At 38.9% G+C, this 21221-nt stretch overlaps 3 protein-coding genes across 4 annotated transcripts in view; 1 reads left to right on the forward strand and 2 right to left on the reverse strand.

Moving 5' to 3' along the window:
• The window catches only part of dazap1 (DAZ associated protein 1), a 32233-nt gene extending 27902 nt beyond the window's left edge, over window positions 1-4331 (reverse strand). The window contains exon 1 of one of the 2 annotated variants that reach the window (XM_044200514.1): window positions 4197-4331. The gene's annotated coding sequence lies outside the window, so the exon portion shown is untranslated. The remainder of the gene's footprint in view (window positions 1-4196) is intronic. The other variant, XM_044200509.1, reaches the window with a different exon arrangement.
• A 96-nt stretch (window positions 4332-4427) lies between these two features.
• gamt (guanidinoacetate N-methyltransferase) lies at window positions 4428-9219 on the forward strand. The gene is made up of 6 exons (XM_044200524.1): window positions 4428-4615; window positions 6448-6593; window positions 6747-6810; window positions 7334-7401; window positions 7669-7779; window positions 8938-9219. Exons 1-6 carry the CDS (start codon window positions 4438-4440, stop codon window positions 9076-9078), a joined length of 708 nt encoding a protein of 235 aa, XP_044056459.1. The 5' UTR covers window positions 4428-4437; the 3' UTR covers window positions 9079-9219.
• A 2432-nt stretch (window positions 9220-11651) lies between these two features.
• Window positions 11652-17387, reverse strand: ndufs7 (NADH:ubiquinone oxidoreductase core subunit S7). The gene is made up of 8 exons (XM_044200525.1): window positions 17278-17387; window positions 16244-16280; window positions 15127-15198; window positions 14898-15018; window positions 14064-14243; window positions 13648-13694; window positions 13255-13343; window positions 11652-12183 (listed from the first exon to the last, which is right to left on the reverse strand). The coding sequence occupies exons 1-8, from the start codon at window positions 17291-17293 to the stop codon at window positions 12086-12088; spliced, it is 660 nt and encodes a 219-aa protein (XP_044056460.1). The 5' UTR covers window positions 17294-17387; the 3' UTR covers window positions 11652-12085.
• Window positions 17388-21221: the final 3834 nt, after the last annotated feature.

The raw sequence follows: 21221 nt of genomic DNA on the forward strand, positions 1-21221 counted from the left end.
CGTTACCTTTCGCATGAGCTGGATAGAGGAATGCTGAAGACAGCAGCATTTTATATGGGAGGGGGAAACAGGTAAATGAGATAAATGTGCGAGTCAAACAAAGAGGCAGTATGATAAAGTGCATGTTGTTTGTCCAATTCTGAAGAAGATCTATGATGTTGATACTCAAAGTGAAACAGAACCGGTCCCCAAGAATATGCGATGAGAGGAAACTATAAATGCTACTGAAATATTATAAAGTCATTACAGTGAAATTAAAGTAATATTGGGATTCCAGAAGAGATTTATATCATCTAAGGTTAAGGAGTTATTGAGTGGTCTTCGAAGGTGTTTTCAATTATCAGGTATCAGGGTTCAGTTTATTGCCATTATACAACACAGGATTGCACAATGAAATGCAGTTGGAATCCCCTCCACGCTACACACACAGAAAATGTATAAATAGATTAAAATATTTAAATTAGAATAGAATATAAACAATAATAGGCAATAAAATTGAAAAAAATATTAAAAAGTAACACTAAATGAAGAAATAAAAAAAGAAAAACTAAATGGTGCAAACAGAGACTTGGTTTATTGTGGGAATGAGGGGAGTGCAAAGACTGCAGGATTCAAGTGTTTGCAGGGGTTAAGGAGTAAATAAATCATTCAATAAATGTTAGCTAGCAATGTTTAAAACATCAAGTATTTTAATCCTAGTTTGTTTTTATGATATTCTTTTATGATAACAGTTCACTTAACAGTTTTAAAGGTTTCAATATGAAATGTAGTTTTGTGTTGTTTTTATCTGTTGTTTTATGTTATAGGTATTTATTTTATATGTTTTGGTAATTAGCGTTGGTTGATTAGGATGAGAACACTGTAATATGTAATTTTAAAGATGACAGACAGGACAATGTTTATAAAACACAGACACAACAATGTACAACAATGAAAATATGGGTCTTAAGATGTATATTTAAAATATTTTGCAGTGATTTAGCCGTCATGTGGCTTTGAGAAATGTTAATCCAAAGTAGAGAAGGAAACAACAGCAAAGGCACGTTCACCTTTAGGTTTTAGTTAAGACCTTGGACCAGCCAGCAATCCCTGAACTGAGGACCTGAGGGTCTTTACAGTGAAGGGTTAGCAACTGTGTAATGTTTTGTAAGTCCTCTTATGCATTGATATAACTGATATCCTTGAAAGTACTGTAATTGAAATCACTGGAAATGATCCCAGTTAGGTTTCACTCTCGTCTGCCCAAGTAGTTCTGCAATTCAATACCAACATTTACCAAAGTGGGACATTTCCCACAGCTAAATCTCATCAAAAAGCTTCTGATGGGCTTTTTGGGGGTCTGTGACATGACAACGTTTGAGAACGGCACAAAAAGAGTAATGGTTTATTGTTTCCCGTGTCAGAGTGCTGTGGTTGCTGCACGAATGTGAGCTTCTGTGGAAATAAGTATTATTCAAAGGCAGTGCGAATGAAGAGCCTCATGTAAGAGTGGTAGGTGGATGAAAACCTGCGATTTGATGAGGACCCTCACTGAGGAGCCGGTCCCACTCAGCTTCACCTAATGGGACTGAAGTGGATGATGGGTAACCAGGGCAGAGGAGCTGTGAAGATGATCAGATGATCCATTTCCGACTGTCATTCTGTCTCATTGTGCAGTGAGACATACAACACATAGGAAAAGTGACGTTGAAAAATAGTATAATTATGGTTTATTAGGGGTTTGGGGGCAGAGTGGGACTTGTTTTCAGGTCCCCTGTCATTTTCAAGTTAAATGTTTGACACCCTTAATGAAAAATTTAATTAAATATGATCCTAATACTATTCAGAATCAGCTTTATTACTGAGGATTTTGCTTTGGTATTTTGGTGCAAAACAAAAAACATAGTAGAAATATTAAAGATAAAGCAAGTACTGCAGGTCAAGAATCATAAATATAAAACTGACAATAAGAAATTAAAAAGTATCATTAGAAAATAGTAAAGAATATGTACAATATGACTTATTTAAATGACAGTTTGTGCAATGTGCATAGTGAATTATAGTGTCTCTGTATTCCTCAGAGAATTTATGAGAACCTAAAATCCAATGCTATTAGGGCTGCACAAACAATTCTCCATTATCAATTATTTTCTAGATTAACTGAATAATTCTTTAGTTTATAAAATGTCAGCAAATGGCAAATAAATGTCCATCACAGGTGACGTCTTAAAATGTCTTGTTTGACCAACAGTCCAAAACCCAAAGTTATTAAGTTTATTAGCATAGAAAACTAAGACAATTTTCGCCATTTTTGTTTAAGAAAGTAATCAAAGGATCAATCGATTATCGAAATAGTTGCCAAGTAATTTTCTATGATCGTCTAATCAACTAATTGTTTCAGTTCTAAATGCTATTATTAGTATGTATTTAATATTCCTACATGAATCTATAATGTATCGGCATTAACTTGCTCAGTAGTATTTTATAAACTGTTATGACCATTATAATCCTGTAATGCACGTATAGAGATCTGTAGTGTCTGTTGTAATCAGTTGTAAATTTATAGTGACCTTATCACACCTAATGCTAATTTCATATAATGCTATATAATCAGGATTATACTGTCCCTGCAGGAACTTATAATATTTGCACATCATCATCCCAATACAAATATAGGAAGAACAAGTTTTAGTTTAAATAAGAGGTCCTGGATCAGTTGTGTTTTTAGAAAAGAGGGGGATAAAATATTTCTGCACAGAAGGAGGAGCAGCGGCAGTCAAAACAGCTGTGAACTCGAAACTGGTGCATTTACAAGTCAGTTTTAAAATGTCAAAAACATTTAGGGCAGTAATACAAAAATATGCAGTTTTTCATAAATATAGCAGCTTTTAACAAGTCTAATAAAGGCTCTTCCTATGCTACACATCCAGTAAATCAATTCTCAAATAATGTTATGCAATACGAGCAAATGTACATGTGAGTGAAAGGATCCAGTGCAATGGACTTCAGCTGTCCACAACACTCAGAGAGCAGATAAACAAAGAGAGCTCTCACTCTGCTGCTCGTTCTGGGTACCGCACAAACAATCCACAGTCTACTCCAAACAGGAAACACCATTTGACAAGACAATCCCAACTTGGTGCATCAAAACGGCCCATGATGTGCCACCGGTGTGTGTTGCCCTTCAGGGGGGAAACCCTGCCCCTCACTCTTTAAATGAAGCATGATTCAATTCACTTACTAAACAAACCTGGAGCATTTGATTTGAGAACAGTCACTCAAGTTAAAAAACTAATATGCTTGCTCTTTACAAGGAATTTGTTATTTTGGGAAATCTGCTTATTAGCTTTCTTACCGAGAGCAGCTGGGTGACAGTTAGCATAGCTTAGCATAAACACTGGAAACATGGGGGAAACAGCTAGCCTGGCTCTCTCCAAATATACAAAAATCCATCTACCAGCACCGCTAAAGCTCACTAATTATTATTAGAATTAACACATTAGATTCCATTTGTTTAATCTGTAGAAAAACCTAAGTGTAAAGACAACTAGTTTCAGTCTTAGGGGGGTTGTGTGCTGCTCTATTTCTGAGCCAGACACAGTGACTCTGAAGTCTCATCCCCCATAGTGGTTACTCCACTGCTGTCCAAAAAGAATCAGTGGTGGAAGAAGTATTCAGATCTTTTACTTAAATAAAAGTAGCAATACCACAGTGTAGAAATACAAGTTAAAGCCCTGCATTCAAAATTTCACTCAAGTAAAAGTATCAGCATCAAAATATACTCAAAGTACAAAAAGTAAAAGTACACATTGTGCACAATGGCCCATTTCAGAATAATGTATATTATATTAGAATCAGTGATACATTAATGTACACATCACTTTAATGTTGCAGCTGGTAGGTAGGAAGGTGGGGCTAATTTCAACTACTTTATACACTGCTAGCAGAAAATGGAAATAGTACCTCAAAATTGTACTTAAGTACAGTACTTGAGTAAGTGTACTTAGTTGACTTCCACCACTGTTAAAAACACATAAAAACAGCCATGCATTGGGTGCTATAAACTATGCAACAGCATTTTTTTTTTAAATGTCTTAACTATCGCAGAATTGTTCCAGCCAAAAAAAAAATACTACTGAAAAACACTTTCACACTGAGCACCATGAACTTTACTGCAGGTTTACATGTTGCAGAGCTCAAGTTAGCCAGTTATTTACCGCTGAGTGAATCATCTTGTCTCCGGAGGATCTTGGGCTCCACTGTTCCTTCTCTGGGAATGTGTGTGTGTGTGTGCTTTTTGACCTGAAGGCTCGTGAAACAACGGCGGTGTCAGCACTTCTGAGCCCGATATAAACCGCCGCCTCCAGCCTTTCACCCTCTTCCGTGTGGAGGCAACAGTCCGCCACACCGTTTACCAGAACCAGGCCACAACCACTGCCTCCTCCGTATCAAAACAACATGACCTCCGCGGCTCAGCCCATATTCTCCAAGGGAGAGGACTGCAAGGCCTGCTGGCACGACGCTAGCGCCGGCTACAATGAAACCGACACACACCTGGAGATCATGGGCAAACCCGTGATGGAGCGCTGGGAGACCCCGTACATGCACTCTCTTTCCACCGTTGCAGCCTCAAAAGGTAAAAATGTCGGTTAGAGGACGGCATCCATTATCGGACACGGTACTCTTTTCATGGCTGCGTCCGATAATGGACGACTCTTCCCCAAAATAGCTGTTTTGAGAGGGTGAATTATTGATATTAGCTTTGTAAACAGTTATAGGCCATTCATATGTTACCATATCATTGCTTGCTGTCAGGTGAACATACAATATAATACACAGAAAACCGAGTAGATATTCTTAGTAACCTATGTATTAAATCAGCAAACTGTACCCAACTGTTGCTTGAGTACAGTTTTCCCTATAGTTTGTGTTTAAAAAATTAAGATATTGTGTTTTAAAAAGGGTACTGGGCATTAAAAAAACTAATTTTAATCACACATTTTGACTATCCTCAAAGTTTACTTTATAAGTAAAAAAACAAAACAACTGGTTTTCATGGAAGTAGAAAAAAATCACAATATTTTTAAAAAAAATTGGAAAAAATGTTTGTGCGGTGGTGTTTTTATTTTTTAGATTTTGTTAATACTGAGTTTTTTAACACACGTTTTAGCCTTTTCATTCATTTTTGGTAAATGACATGTGTGAGCAGCATGGTGCTCTGTGCTCTGTGAATACTACAGCAGCTGTTACTCTACTCAAGGGGGGCGGCCAAGAAGTCTGCAGGGGGAAACAGCTCATCTGCTCTTAGCTTTATGTGAAAATAGACTGATCCACACACCCTCGCAGACATGTGGGAAGAGACAAGCATGTGTACTGAAACTGTCTACACTACAGATGCACATAGAGATTTATTTTGCATTAACTGTTTTCAGATTAGTATGAAACATGGGAATTTTGGACACTGAAAATGCATTTTGTTACCATGATGTTGATGGTGTCCACTAATCTGCATTATTTCTGCAAATATATCAAAGATGCATTCTGGCCAGTCACAATATATTTAGATTAATTCTTAAATTGCAACTTCAAATTGATTGTTTCAGTATTTACTAATGCAAACCCCACTTAGGAAAAGACACATGAATTTAAATCACATGTTTTTTGGACTGTGGTCAGTTTTCACATTTTAACAGAGAATTTTTAAATCAGATATTAAAATGATTTTTTTGTGTTTCCGCCTGCAATTACATGCAACGATTTTGAATGTGAGTGTACAGGATGTAAAAATGTAATTTTCTCCAGCTCCATGCAGTTTGCTGTCAATTGTCCTTGAGTGAGTGAGTATTACACAGAGCTACTGATTAAAGGCCCAGTAAATCATTATGAAGGGGTCACGCACCAACAAATAGCCTTTACCCTCATCTATTTATATGCTTCTCTGAAAGGAAATCAAACACTTTGGCCTTTCTGTCCAACCACATATTACCACCAACTGGCTTTCCCTCCACACCCAACACAGGGAGAAAACTCAGACCTTAAACATCAGAGCGTATGGTCTATGGTCTTGCTAGTCCATAAGAGCAATGGCTCAAAAATAATGCCATCACTATGTTACTGATCGGAGGTGTTGTTGTGCAAGTGGAACCCAAATGACTTTGGTTTTGTTTAGGAGCACTTTGGTATCAAACATTGTAGAGAGACAGCTATGCTTGGCTGGAATTGAACCCATGGCAGTTACATTGTACGCACCTTAGACCACTGGACAACTGACTGCCTGAAACTGAACTTTCAACAGGAAATAAATGTCACAGTGTTTCATGGGCATTTAGTAGTTGTACCAATTTGTCACAAAAGTAGGGAAATACCACGATGTCCCTGCCTACTCACATACACACAGTATCACAGCACCCAAGCTATCCAAGGACATTTAGAGTAAACAAACATTGTGTTGTTTGTTTTGTCCCGTAGGTGGTCGGGTTCTGGAGATCGGTTTCGGCATGGCCATCGCCGCCACTAAACTTGAGTCTTTCCCCATCGAGGAGCACTGGATCATCGAGTGCAACGACGGCGTCTTTGCCAGACTGGAGAACTGGGCCAAGTCTCAGCCACATAAGGTCAGTAAACCCAACTGATATATCGTCAGGCCAATATTATCCGCCTATATTGGATCTTTGGAACATGTACACCTGCTTGCAGGTCTCATTTACGGTTACTGTCCTTAAATGCGAAGAAGCGGATGAGTGAAGTTGGTGTTTATGTTGCTGCAGGTCGTCCCTCTGAAGGGCCTCTGGGAGAACGTTGTTCCCACCCTGCCAGACAACCACTTTGATGGTAAGAAATCAAACCAGACGTGGGGGAACTTCAGTCACATTTGGAGATATTCAGCTCACAGTTTAGCTTGATGCACAATCCCGAGTTTACAGTTTGATATGTTTTGAAGAAAATCAGAGCAGACAGTTGGTACAAATCAAAGAAATCTGTTTCCTTTTTTAAACACCACAACACTGTCAAACAGTGTCATCTCTTTAGCTTCATCAAAATCTGACGAGTGGAGTGTCAGTTACTACATCGGGGTAAAAAAGCATTACTGCGCCCTGGTTTGGCTGCTCAGTTTAAAGTTATTGATTGCTGAAACTCAGTGTGAGGATGCATAATTCATTCAAGGGTCCTCAAAATGTCGACCACTGGTGTCAGAGATCTCATGTTTGATGAACAGATGAACACACTCTGAGCCACTGCCCCATTTCACTACTTGATGGATAAAGAGATATTAAGGAGCCATAAAAACAAATGCAGAAAAAAGAGATTTACATGTTGAATGCACACTGCTAACACTGTGTCCCTCTTCTCCCAGGTATCCTGTATGACACATACCCTCTGTCAGAGGAAACATGGCACACTCACCAGTTTGACTTCATTAAGGTAGGTAGTTAAAATCCACACACAACACCCCAGTAAGTTACACAAAATCCTGAAAAGATTAAAATTCTGGAGGATAATCGCTGAATACTTGGAATTGTTTGCATGAAAAGTGGATTAAAGTGTTACTGACTTTAGTGTAACGATATTGGCATCAGTCATACATCACCCTTCATTTGGTGCATAAAATGTAGCCTGTCTGTCTTCTTCAGGTCGTATCCTGACAGCGCTAAAGGACTGATTTGGTGGTGTGTCTGTGTTTGTGTGCAGGGTCACGCTCACAGGCTGCTGAAGTCCGGCGGCGTCCTCACCTACTGCAACCTGACCTCCTGGGGCGAGCTGCTCAAGAACAAATACGACAACATTGACAAGATGTTTGAGGTTGGTCGCCTTCATTACCTCCGCAAGGACAAAAAATTTAACTTACCCTTCATTCATCTGAAACCTGTCTTGCTTCGGCTTTACTGCATTGTGCTCTGTGTGAGTGTAAAATCTCTACATGGTGGGCGTTTTAGGGGAAACGAGAGGTGGTGTAACGTAACACATTCTATTTTTATCCCATACTACTTACTAATACAGTATGCACTTTATACTATGCATTATAGGATACTGTTTTTTGCATTTAGCATAAAAGAAACATATTTTACCGTTTTATACTAACAGGAAATGATACAATACGTGCACTGTTGGACAAATCAAAATCAAACTGCGACTTTAAAATGTCACTGCCGTTTAAACTGCACATAGAGAAAGCAATATGTCTTTCCCAAAGCTTAATACTTTTTTCTTTATGGAGCTGTTTCACCACCATTTGCAATTTATTATAATGTTTTGCAGCTGTCGGTAGCTCCAACATTTCCTTTGTGCAGTGCATTGTGGGACAACGGTGTCTGTCATCAGCACACACGAAAATCAAGTGTTTTTAGAACGCATACTGACTTTTTTTTAGTAATTCTGTCACTTAAAACCTGCTTCAAATTAGTATGTAGTGTAGAATTGGCACAAGTTATTTCAACCACTATATGATCAGGTTGTACAGTACATGTTTTATTGAAGACTTTCATCACGTTTAGGGTGTCTGATCTGTTAACCCTGAAAATGTCATAAGTTTGATTTCAGTGGAGTTTTAGTGACATGTGTTGCAGAAAATACAATATCTTGAAATTATTTTTAGCACAAGAAGGGCAAATGTTCATGTTACTGGATACTGATACTCATAATACATATCAGTATAATCATTCAGTCACTGATATTGATTGAACTGTACTTGTAGGTACTGTACCTGTGAATCTTCAACATGTGTTTGGTTCTTCCTGGCCGGGAACACGTATTTCAACAGGACTGTTTAGACTTTTCATTTAATATTTATCCATGTAGCACAGCACTGAGTGCACATCTCCATCATGGCTGAGCCGAGAGCGACCTGAATTACGTGCTGCGATAGTTTCAAAGTTAATGATAAACGAGCTCAGGCAGGAGGGTCCGATAAAGCCGTGAGCCGCCTCACACTGACCAGCTCTGCCTTTTAATGATTTTCAGGAGACCCAGATGCCTCATCTGCTCCAGGCCGGCTTCAAGAAGGAGAAGATTAGCACCACCACCATGGACATTGCACCACCCAGCGAGTGCAAGTATTATTCCTTCGATAAGATGATTACTCCCACCATCATCAAGGAGTGACGTCCGAAGACACTGCTGCAACATTGTTTTTTTTTTTGTTGTTTTTTTACTGAAATGTGCCTTCTCATGTGACCCTGCTGACCTCCTGATTCTGTTTATTTCACTGTCTGCCATTTTTCAATAAACCCAATTCCATCCCGACTCAGTTTACAAGGTGCTCGTATTTATTATACATTTATTTTAGCATATGTTCTTTTCCCATGTGGTTTCATTTTCAAAATTTCCGGCTATTTACAGACTCACTTCTTGATCTGAGCTGAAGTTTTGGTGTGCAGTATGGTCGTGTAGCTGCTCTCTCCCAGTGCCACATCTGTCCATTGATACATTTTATTCTTCACAGAAGCAAATATGTGAGACAACAGCATGAAACCACCAAAAAATGCATTTACACCCCTCTGAGCCTCATCTGTATTAGGTCTTAAATCACCCAGAATCTTTCCTGCCACACATTTCCCAATTTTAGACCAAGCAGTAGGTATATCACAGCATGTCACAGACATCTTCTCTACTCTCTGTTCAACACAGCAGATTTATGTTATTCCTGTGGGAATTTGTCTATGAAATGCCAAATCAATGCAAAATTGCTCAGTGGCATGTATGTTAGGAGTGGGCTTTTCCAAACTTAGTGTTCAGTTTTTACAAATAAGAATAAGCATGAAGATTTAAGGGAAAACATGTTTGGAACGGCCTTTAATACGTGTTTAATGTTTAGCTTTCTGCATAATGAAACGCCTTTATTAAAACAGTAAGTCAGCTGTTAAGCAGTCCACTGAGATGGACACAGAGTACAGCATACAGCATGTTTAAATTTATGGTCGTAGATAACAGTGTGTGTTTCCTGAACACATGAGAATAAGTTACCACCTGGTGAGGACACATTAATCTTTAGCTGGTCGGATGACGCAATGCAAGGCTGCAGTCAGGTGGGAAACAGCAGCTGGCGGATCGCAGATCTGAATCAGGAGCACATGACTCATATTTTAAGTAGCTAAGTCAACACACTCATACAGAGAAATATGAAGAGGCAAAAACAGCTAAGAGAGCAAGAAATGACTTAAATAATCGGTCGGTCGGTCATTTTTCTAGATTCTCTGGTTTCAGCTTCTCAAATGTGAGGATTATACTTCTTTTCTTTGTCATATCTGGTAGTAAACTTACTATCTATGAGGTTTTATACTGTTGGTCAGATAAAACAATGGATGTGAAGATGCCTCCTGGGGTTTGAGAAGTTATATATGCATTTCTCACAATTTTTGAAAATTTTATAGACAAAACCATTAATTGATCAATCTAAAAAATAATCAGCTGATTAATTGATATTGAAAATATCCCTACAGTGCTTCTACTTACTTAGTAACCTGTAGGAGTTGGGCAAATAATTGCTGTTGTGATGTATTGTTTGCGGTATAAGATCTCTTGTGATACACTAGCACCAATATCTTGATGTTAAGTGTTTCCGTGTCCGCTGTGTTTATGGCTGCTCCACGCGACGCTTGACATGTGTGTCACAGATATATTGGAGAATATAAAATGGTACAAGAAAATGGTAAAGTGAGGCCAGACTGTTGGGATTGTTTTTGGAGTACCACTATCTTAGCTCATAAGTTCTCAGATATATCCGTATCAGCAAATATGTTGGTCAAATACAGGAAATTGTAGTTAAGAAATGCTGAAGTTATGTTTGAGGTCATTTAGAAAGTGTCACCATCGTCACCAGAGCACTGACAAGTTTATTCTTCACCTGTAAAATGTCCTGCTGAGTTCCTTTTTCAATTTAAGGGATCCTTATTCAAAATATTTTGCTTTTATGTTAAAATCAATAGATTTTCTTTACTCTAAAATATCAAGATTGGCCTCATACACTCAGTATCAGTCAATGAGACTGAAGCTTCTTCATTATACAGTAAATATGACTGATTACTGCTTTTTTGCTGCCTCATTCATGTGTTTTAATGTTTAAAGAATCCCAGTAACTGGGTACACATTATGTAGATGCAGTTTTAAAACATAACACATTAATCAATCTTTAATCAGTAAATGGTCATTGTCAACATGACAATGTTTCACTTTAATCTTTTTGGTACAGCACAGCCATCACAGCACAAAAGCAGTCATTCCAAGCAACTTATAGGCGAGAAGGACTCAAGTGTCTCACTGAAGAACCCTTCAACAGCACAGAGGACTGTACCTGTGACTGTTGATTCACACTGAAGATGCATAAAAGCAACTCTGCTTTCTCTCTCTGCATACATAAGTATAGGAGCTGGTTTACAGTTCTAGCTGAATATCCAAAATACTGCAGCTGATTTTGTTCAGAGAACAAAAGACAATTCACACAGATTTGTTAATAGAAATTCACCTTTGACTTGGTACTTCACTTTGTGGGTTTGCACAGTGTTTTAGCAGATCATGACTTCTGACTTAAATAAACAGTTAACACACAATAAAAATGCATTTTGCTTCTAACCACTACTGTCAACACAGAACAGTGAAGGTCAGAGTTGGTGATCACAGGAGCCACCTAGTGGCTTAAACTTGGCTTTAGTGGTCACAGAAGAATGACACACCAGATGTTAGTGTAATGTGAGCCCAGTTTATTCAACATAATATTTAATATAGGACGACGCTCTTATCTTACAGTCATGACTAACAGAGTTTGATATTAAAAATGAGAAAAATACTGAATATGGCTACTTGAATAAAATATGAATTACAATTCAAATTGTGGTTCAAATTCTGAAACAAGCCAAAACCTTGTGGGTAACACGTTTTTCCTGTTACAGAAACAGTCTTCAGATATTAATACTAAACTAAAGAAGCAGAAAATCTGTGACCGCTGCTGTGTTTGGTTGAAAATAAGCAGCAGTGCACTGTGTGTAAATTACAACAATGATTTTATTGAGGTTAGTTCCTGCAGCTCTACATGGAAGAGGAGCAGCGCTCCAAATGAAACCAGAAACAGAACATTTACATACCAGAAACACGCACACACTCATATATAACACATTCACTTCCGATACCAGATCCTCATCTTCTTCTCACGCTTGATTTTCTTCTGCAGCTGTAAAGTCCCGTAGAGGAGAGCCTCTGCAGTGGGGGGACAACCTGAGGACAAGTGAGAAAAAACAGAGCAACTCTTACATATCCTTTGGCGGAGATTTCAGTTCAGATCCTAGGGACACAGAAGTTCAGTCTGACTGATGAACAGCATCTGTCAATTAATTATCTGGTCCTTGATACCACTAAATAATGACTGGACATCAATTCAATATGCAGTATGAAGGCTGCTGTATTTGCAGTCATACTGACAGCAAGACAGCAATGCAGTCATCATGTACACAAGTACTACCAGCACTACTAATATTACCAGTATTTATTTATAATATTTATAAAGTGTTTGGTAATAAATCTACTGCTACATTGCAGCTACTACAAATAACAATAATACAATTACAAGTACTTATAGTACTACTGTTAATTGTACAACTACTTCTGTTCCTAAACGTGATCCTTAATTATGCACTAGAGTTGTGGCTACCACGAGCACTGAATTTTAGCTGTTATTAAACCGTTTACTGCAACTTGTCTGGACTCATCCTACGTGGCCATAAGTAAGTGGACACCCAAACATTACACCCTTATGTGATTGTTGAACATCTCTTTCTAAAACCAGTCTCCACTGTTCTGTGAAGGCTCCCTACAAGATTTTATAACCTGGCTTCAGGGATTTTTTTACCCCCCCCCAAATTCAGCCACAAGAGCATCAGTGAGGTCGGCCACTGATGTGACTTGCACTCAGCATTTTATTCCATCACAAAGGTGTTGGATGGGGTTGAGGTCAGGGCCAGTCAAATTCTTCCGCACCAAACTCTGAAAACCATTTCTTTATGGACCTGTCTTTGTGCACAGGGGTATTATGTTGAAACAGAAGGGTCTTTGAAGCGTTGCCACAAAGTTAGAAGCGCACTATTGTCTAAATTATCATTGTATGCTGTAACATTAAAATTATTATTACTTATTGGAAATAAAGGACCCAGAGCCACAAAGCTGTCCACATACTTTTGGCCATAAAATGTATGTTTAAATGTCCTAATTTTAATGGGCAGTATTTTTCATTGCCATTTATAAAGGAATGTCTACATTTTTATAATTTCCATATTGTGCAGTAAAGTTTACCTGGAACATAAATGTCCACCGGTACGATTCGGTCGCAACCTCTGACGACAGCGTAGGAGTAGTGGTAGTAGCCTCCTCCATTAGCACAGCTAGAAGAGGAAAATTATGAGGACACCCTTAGTTATTAAGACACTTACTGTGAACGTTTAGACCCTAACCCAAAACCCATACATTAGGAATTAAGACAGCTATAAAAGTGCAAAAACATTCAACTTGCAGCAGACCACAACCACAATAAAAGACACGACTCAAACAATACTGGGTGAAACAAAGCTAAGCAAAGCTAAACATTGAGAAACAGTAAATGTTAGTATCAGATCAGCTGTGGAGACTTTATGGATGCAGGACAGACTACACCGCTAGTGATATAAATCTCGTCAGGAGTTAACTTACCTTCCCATGGAAATAACGTATCTGGGCTCAGGCATCTGGTCGTACACCTGTTGGAAAGAAGACGCAGTTCAGTCACTCTTATATAATATCTGACTAAGAACTAATCTGTCCTTTCAGCTGGAGGAAGGCTTCATGCCAGTCTACCAATCCACCGACAGGCTGGTCATAATCCAGCCAGCATTTAAACAGCTATACTGTTCTAAGCGTCCTGCAGACAGAAAAGTCTGAGCGAGAGCACTTGCAACTGACAATGTCAACGAGCAGTGCAGAAAACCAGGTTTTCCATAATTCTTCCTCCATTTAACAGACCTTGGGGTTGGGGTGTTGTTTGGTGTGTCGTTAGCTGAATTACACTTAAATGTAAGATGCTAATAGTATCACTGAGGATGTTACATCCCACCCTTTCCCTCCCTCACCTTCCGCAGAGCCGGAGCCATCTTATTGGTCAGCGTTCCTGCCACAATCATGACATCAGCCTGTCGGGGACTTGCTCTGAACACCACTCCGAAGCGGTCCATGTCGTAACGAGGCGCTGCCATGTGCATCATCTCCACCGCGCAGCATGCCAGGCCAAAGGTCATGGGCCACAGAGAGCTCTGAGGGGACAGCAGAGACGCGATAAATCAACAAAACACTAACATTGCAGACACATTAACACAGTTACTTATGGTGACTCCAAAAACACACACACAAACACACATTACTTTCTTCAACACATTGCTAGACCAGTTCAAGACCAGCAGGTAGCACATGTAGACTAGAGATGCATCAACATATCAGCTTTAAGAGGCAATGACATTATTCTGTGCTGTGTTTGCATCTACAGCCACTGAAATTCAGGCAACAACTCTCTGGCTTGTTGACACCTCTCTAATTTTGCTTTTGCTGCCTTCAAAACTGTGACTGTCAGGCCTCTGGTACAGCTGACAAACACTGTTTAGTCATATTCAACTCAATATGACTGACATATGGCACAACGGTAATTTAAAGATGATAGACAGAGATACATTTACAAAAGGAAACACCACTAACCAACAGCAAACAGTCACACACTGCAAGCTAGAGTCACAACACACGTCTCTAGACAGAGGACTTGGCTTTATTTCCAAGTGTGTTACCTGAGATCAAACAGTCTGACTCTCAGTTGGACAAATGAGGATGTAATGTAAATGAGAAAACACTGCAGACTTTGATTAACCCCCCCCACATATGTGGGTGTTAACACAGCCAACATCTTCTCATCTACTCACCCTGCGTGCCCAGTTAACCAAGTCGTCCAGCTTAGTGATAACATACTCCCCCTTGCTGCTGGCTACAGATGCTGGCTTGGCTGCTGCCACTGCCGTGCTCTTCTCTCTGACTGGAACCACACTGCAACAGAAGGACGGAGGGGATCTTTACCATGTGCAGACTGTTTACTGTGTGTTTGTTCTTCATTCTGATATTTGCACCAGAGTATTTTTAAATACTAAAACTCACGTCGTGGTGGTATTCACGCTTTTTGCACTGCTGTGCAGACTCTTCTGTTGAACAGCAAACACTGAAATGGGCCTGTTGGATGGAGAGACGGTCAGAGGGATAAACACCAGGAACAACAAAAAATGCTGGCGAGAAAATAACGTCTTGAAAGTCAATTAATTGAATGACCCAAAAGGTAATGGGAAAAGTTAATGTATTCTCATTTTAATCATAACATATGCATATATTAACACAGTCAATGAAATAATGGAAAGCCCAAAAACAGTCAGTTCCACAAGGGGACAATATTGTAATAGTACGGTGTGAAATTTCTTCATTTCAAGGCATTGTGTGTGTGATGGACAGATGGGCAGATTGGGATGTGGGAGACAATGATTTTGTCTGAGCTTCATAAACTTGATAATGCTTAAAAGGATTAACTTGACTGTTCCTCTGAGCAGCATACAGGCTGAGCGCTCCTGCTGCCAAAAGCAAGGCCGCACAGCCTGTAAAGCACAGCAAATGTCTCAGCACTTGCTTCTAAGTAAGGATTGTTTCAGCTTGTTATTCTCTTCAATGGGAGATAATCTGACCTCAAAACAGAGAACTTGACAAAAATGAATAAAAATAAAAACTGGGTAGGTTGGAAGGAAGTTGTTGGATACAGAAAACACTGTATGTACTTATCAGTGTTACATGATCTACTGTGATGTGGTAAATAAATAGACTTTTTAGTGGATATTCCGACAGCGGCAGATGGCTGAGTCTGCTTCTGCTCGAGGTTTCTGCCTCTTAAAGGAAGTTTTTCCTTGCCACTGTCCCCAAGGTGCTTGCTCTTGGTGGGAATTGTTGATGTCTCTGTAAATAATATACGGCCTAGACCTGCTCTATAGGAAAAGTGCAACGAGATAACTTCTGTTATGAATTGGCGCTGTATAAATAAAATTGAATTGAAACTGAATATTCCACCCTGCATTTACTGCCTACTGAGGTTGAATTTAATTAGTTGGACCTTTGCAATAGCCAAGTAATGAATGTGTTTATGTGGATATGAAAGATCACGCAGCTGTAGGACCAGCTGGACAGAGCTGGGTTAAAATAAGTTTCGAAACAAGGAAGAGGATTAGAAGGTTCTTACCTTGTTGAAAAGCAGCCAAACATGGCCAGGCGAGGCGCTGCAAAATAAAAGCATTTAACAAACTGAAGAAATTTTATAAAAATAATGATATATTGTAAGTACTTCAGATGTATTGTCCAATCACTGACCAAGGGATGAACTTGTTTAAACAGTGCATTCAGGTGTTACATAAATCGATACTTTGCTAGCAAGCAGCACAGACAACTTTGTGATGGGCACAAAAGTTTAACCCTGGTGAAATAACCTCACGCCAAACACTTCTGCAAAGTAGCCCCATTTACACCGCACAGGTAGAATGTAAACCGAGACCATGTCTGAATCATTCAGGTCTTCTGGTAAATCGGCCAAATTGTGCTGTTCTCAATATAATCAAAATATATACAATTGAACACGATATGAACACCCCTTCTATGTTGTTTTGTACAGTACAGTCAAATCTTTGTGCACTATATTTTTTACTGTATTTCGTGCTGCTTGGTGTGCTTAATGCATGCCGAATTTGAGATTAGCCCCTGGCGATTTGTAATACCTTAAGTGATACTTCAGGCGGTATAATTTTCGCAAATACAGGTGGGAACCCCAAAATGGCAGAGTTTTCAAGAGGAGTTTGGTATGACAATCTTCTCCAAGGTGGATAATACGCACTGGGGCTAACGCCATATCTGGTATGGTAGTCCACCCACAATGTAAATTAAGTTTTACTAAAATAACAGACACTCTGGTTACTTTAAAGATAGCATATGTCGTTGTGTGTGTTAGCTAATGCTAGCTTGCACTTTGACTGCTACTAGAATTGCTGCTGGAGTTCATGTAAGCGCTGCTGTTAGCTAACCTGGTTAGCCTCCATGCTAACGCAGACAGAGCAAGGTCAGTGTGCGCATTCACTACAAGTTGCAAATCCGATTACTGACACAGTCAAACCATTGGGTAGTGTACTTTTATGTGCTTCATTTTTACATGCTGTAAATAACATACGTCTGAAAACACAATAATGTTTTTTAAAAGCGTATAATTTCAGTCAAAACATCACTTACCAGCTAACGCCGCCATCTTTGAGATTCTGGTTACGTCAGACTGGTGCTTCCCGTGCCTGTATGAGCTCGAGCTGCAGATGGCGCTGCTGTAACGTTGACAACCAGGTCACAATGTTGTGTTTCTTTGCTCATAATATATATGTTTATGTCGCGTTTGAACGCCATTGATTATCATTTGTGATAGCTCATAATATTTGCGCCATTTCATCCCCAAAACATTTAGTTTGGAGAATCCTCTGAGTCAGTTTTTAGACTTTCATGGGACATCAGGGTTAGGAGGGTGACCACATATTTAGGCTATATTCAATGACAAGGTAATCCAAAAAGACCATTAAATACAAAAACATTGTTCAGAAAATGTAAAAGCAGGGCCCATTTGAGAAATACTGAGGTCTAAGTCCAAATCCCCCAATACACTAATTCTGATACCAGAAATAATTATACTAAATTTAAATATAACATGAAGATCTAAGTGTGTTTTTAAACCTTGTCCACGCTGCCAGGAACAAAATAGTAACTCATTTATTTTGTGTTAGAAGTCAGATGTAGATACCATTCAGTGCTGTAAAATATAAAATGTATATTCCCAGAAAACATACAGAGGACATGTCCTCTCCTCAGTGTCTCCCACGGCCCTGCATGTTTGGTTTCTCTGTTGCTGTGACAGGAGCCTCCATCACGTGAGAGGTGGACCAGGGCTGCAGCCAGGATTTTAGAAATACTGAAGTCATGTATCCAAATCACCCCATGCAGAAAGTTTAGCTAACAACCAAAAATAAAGGTCTGTCAGATGTTCTTAATGTAAAATTGGCGATTTTTCGACATTTCTACATCGATTTAACTGTTAAAATATACTTTCTGTAAATTTGATCTCGTACATGAAGGTTAAATGCTGTTTCAAAAGCTTCTCAACAATATAATTCTGACGGAAAAATACTAAATTCTGTACACCAAGTGTAATATGTATGTACTTGTAGAAGGTAAACATTTTCTCGGGCTGTTAAAACTCCCACAACAACACTGAGGACATGTTCTCAGTGTCCTCAGTGCTAGCTATGGCTCTGAGTTGGACAACACTGACACACACTGATATCTAGTATATAATATTTATTATATAATGTATTGGCAATAGATAGTCTGGATCCACTGTTTATTATAGTGTTTTTATTGTAGCTGTTCAGCTCCCCCCAGTGGGCTGACTTAGACTTTTCAAAGTGTATTTCTGAATGTATTTTTCAAACAGATGTTTAGATGTTATTGTCAGTGACACATTTTTATAATTTTCTTAAGGAGGTCATGTTCATACGTGTCTGTGCAGAGGTGCAGAAGCAGAAAGTGGCTGAACTGTTGGCAGCTGGAGATCACAATTTATGACTTTAAGATAAATAAACAGCCTGTTTTATTTCATGTAATATATTTTAGAGCCCTTATTAACTTCTGCAAAGCAAAAGCTAGTCTTTCTGGAGTCCATGCAAAACACAATATTTGAGCATATAATTTACTTAAAAACAGTCTCTTCCACCAAAATCCAGCACGAGGATACATCATATATTTTTCTGCGTGTCCCCAAGTAGATTAAACTAACTTTTATTTAAGAAAGAGCTGTTTTATTCCCTCGCTATAGTCTTTAAAAGAACTGACTTTGTACTTTAGAGGTTTAACTTAGTTTGTCTGAGAGATAATTAAATTGGAGCAGCAGCCTGGCTCTGCTGGTTGAGCGGCATTCATGACGTGTGTTGCCATAACAAACACATTTATTCAGTCGTATCAGTAACAAAACACACCTCTCATGTCAGATGGAACTACCTGAGTATGATTTACAAACCCTCAATGTAAAAAAAACCTCCACCTGTTACAAGTGTGTTTGTATTTTGTGGTGCTATTAATGTGTGCTCTCTCTCTCTCTCCATCCGTTTGACTGCATTTGATCACATTTCTAATAATGCAATGGTGATCTTAAACTTTTTCTGCATGCTGGAAAAATGACATGTTTTGCAGTAAAGTGACTATTAAATGTTCAAATCCCCAGAGACACTGAGATGTGGTTAAAAGCTCTGGGCAAAGCTCGTGAGTGGACCTTAAGTTGGACTATTTCCAAGGTGAAGAATTAGCTTTCATGCTGAAATATAAAACAGAATTACCATCGTAGCTTTAATTTATTTAAATTAAGTTAAACTTAATTCGTTTTAGGCTGCAGTTTCTTTATCTCGTGTTCGTTTTTACCCTTTAGCAGTGCACCAACACAGTGCATAGCAACCAAATGCAAGTCCCAGCATGTGAAACAAACACTGCTGGAGCTCTTGAGCAAGGCACTGACTGCTGAGCTGCTGAGAGGCAGCAGCAGCAGACTGTGGTTTTACTGGGCAGCTTCCAGAGGAGAGAGAGCTGATGGATGTCTTTCCATGGATTTAAAAGAATACATCTTAAATCCCACGAGGCCGTGGCAAAACGGCATCACGGGCACGGAGCAGAGCAGCCTGGCACTGCAGCTAATGGAGTATCACTTAATCTGACAATTATTTTCTGATGAATCGTTCAGTCTGTAACAGGGGACTCAAGCTCAAATTACCCGTGGGCCACTGGCCAGGTTGAACACTCGGTAGAGAAAATAAACCTCCAGCTGAGACTGAAAGATCATGCTTAACCCTGGAAAAACAAGCTCACCACAAAGTCCATTTAGTAGCTGTTCTGGAGCTTTCGATTGTATCAGACGATCTTCCACAGCACATGGAGTTGGCCCAGTTATCAAGATTTCTCTGAGTATTTGAAGGACTTGTCTTAAGGAAGATTGTGTAATAGGCTCAAAAGCTCCCGAACAGCTACTAATTGGACCCTGTGGTGAGATTGTTTTGTCAAACAAGAGATTTCAGCTACTCAATCTTTCCCTCTTCGCTTTATCATACCTGCCAAACTGCTCTGCAGTATGTAATGTGTTTCTGGAGAAAGGCAGCTCACATTACACTCCATGAGAATATAATTAGTCATCCACCTCTCTTTAAATCGTCTGTCCTACAGGTCAACCTTTGTTTTAGGTTTAAAAAGAATGCATTTTGTTGTCTGAGTATTTAATAAGTATTGTCCTAGTACTGTAATGTCCCTTTTATGGATTGTCTTACTACTTTACTTACTGCCTACTCTACTTTGTACTTTTACTTTTCTGTACTGTTACCCGTTTTCACTCCTGTATGCACCTCTGACCAAATCAGTTTCTTCCTTTGGATAATAAAGTTAAATTTGATTTAGCTGGATTTGAGTGGTGCTGGCCATAGCGTCAGTGTTTATGTTTGCTAAATATTAAATTTTAAATAAAAAAATAAATAGATTTTTATTTACTGAGTTTGCAACCTAGATAATTAAATGATTCAAATAAAGAGAAATACCTCTTCCCAAAATCTAAATGGGAAAAATTATATTAAATTACATTAATTTGTGGGCCAGATTAACAGTAAAGGCAGGTAAGTCTATAAAATGTCAAATATGATGACATTGCCTTTTAGTTACCTGACCCCAAAGTGATAAGCCCAACCTACAAACTTGATTACTAAGTCTGACCTGCAAAAATATGTGTATTATTATTGTATACTGGTATTAAATTTGTAAAACTTGTTGTGCAAAATAAAAACCATATGTGAAAGAAAGACCAGGTTGAATTCTCGCACACTGTCAGCACTGAGAGACACAACGCTTTGGTCACAGACCTTCGCCTCACTGCGTGCAGGAATTAAACGTTTTCTTTCATTAAATTGGTAAAAGCAAGTAAATCTTTGCATTGAGGCTGAATTTGACATGATAAATAATCAAATGAATCGCCTTTAATTAAAGTAATTTGGATAGCTCTTTAATCTCTTGTTGACTAAGTGGTCAAAAGAAAATAAGTGCAGCCATCTTTAGCATGCTGTTTTTGCTTTGGCCTCATTTTGCGCCACAAACCGAGCGAGCGACAT

Source organism: Siniperca chuatsi, linkage group LG6 (assembly GCF_020085105.1).
Source record: "Siniperca chuatsi isolate FFG_IHB_CAS linkage group LG6, ASM2008510v1, whole genome shotgun sequence".
NCBI classification, from domain to species: Eukaryota; Metazoa; Chordata; class Actinopteri; order Centrarchiformes; family Sinipercidae; genus Siniperca; species Siniperca chuatsi.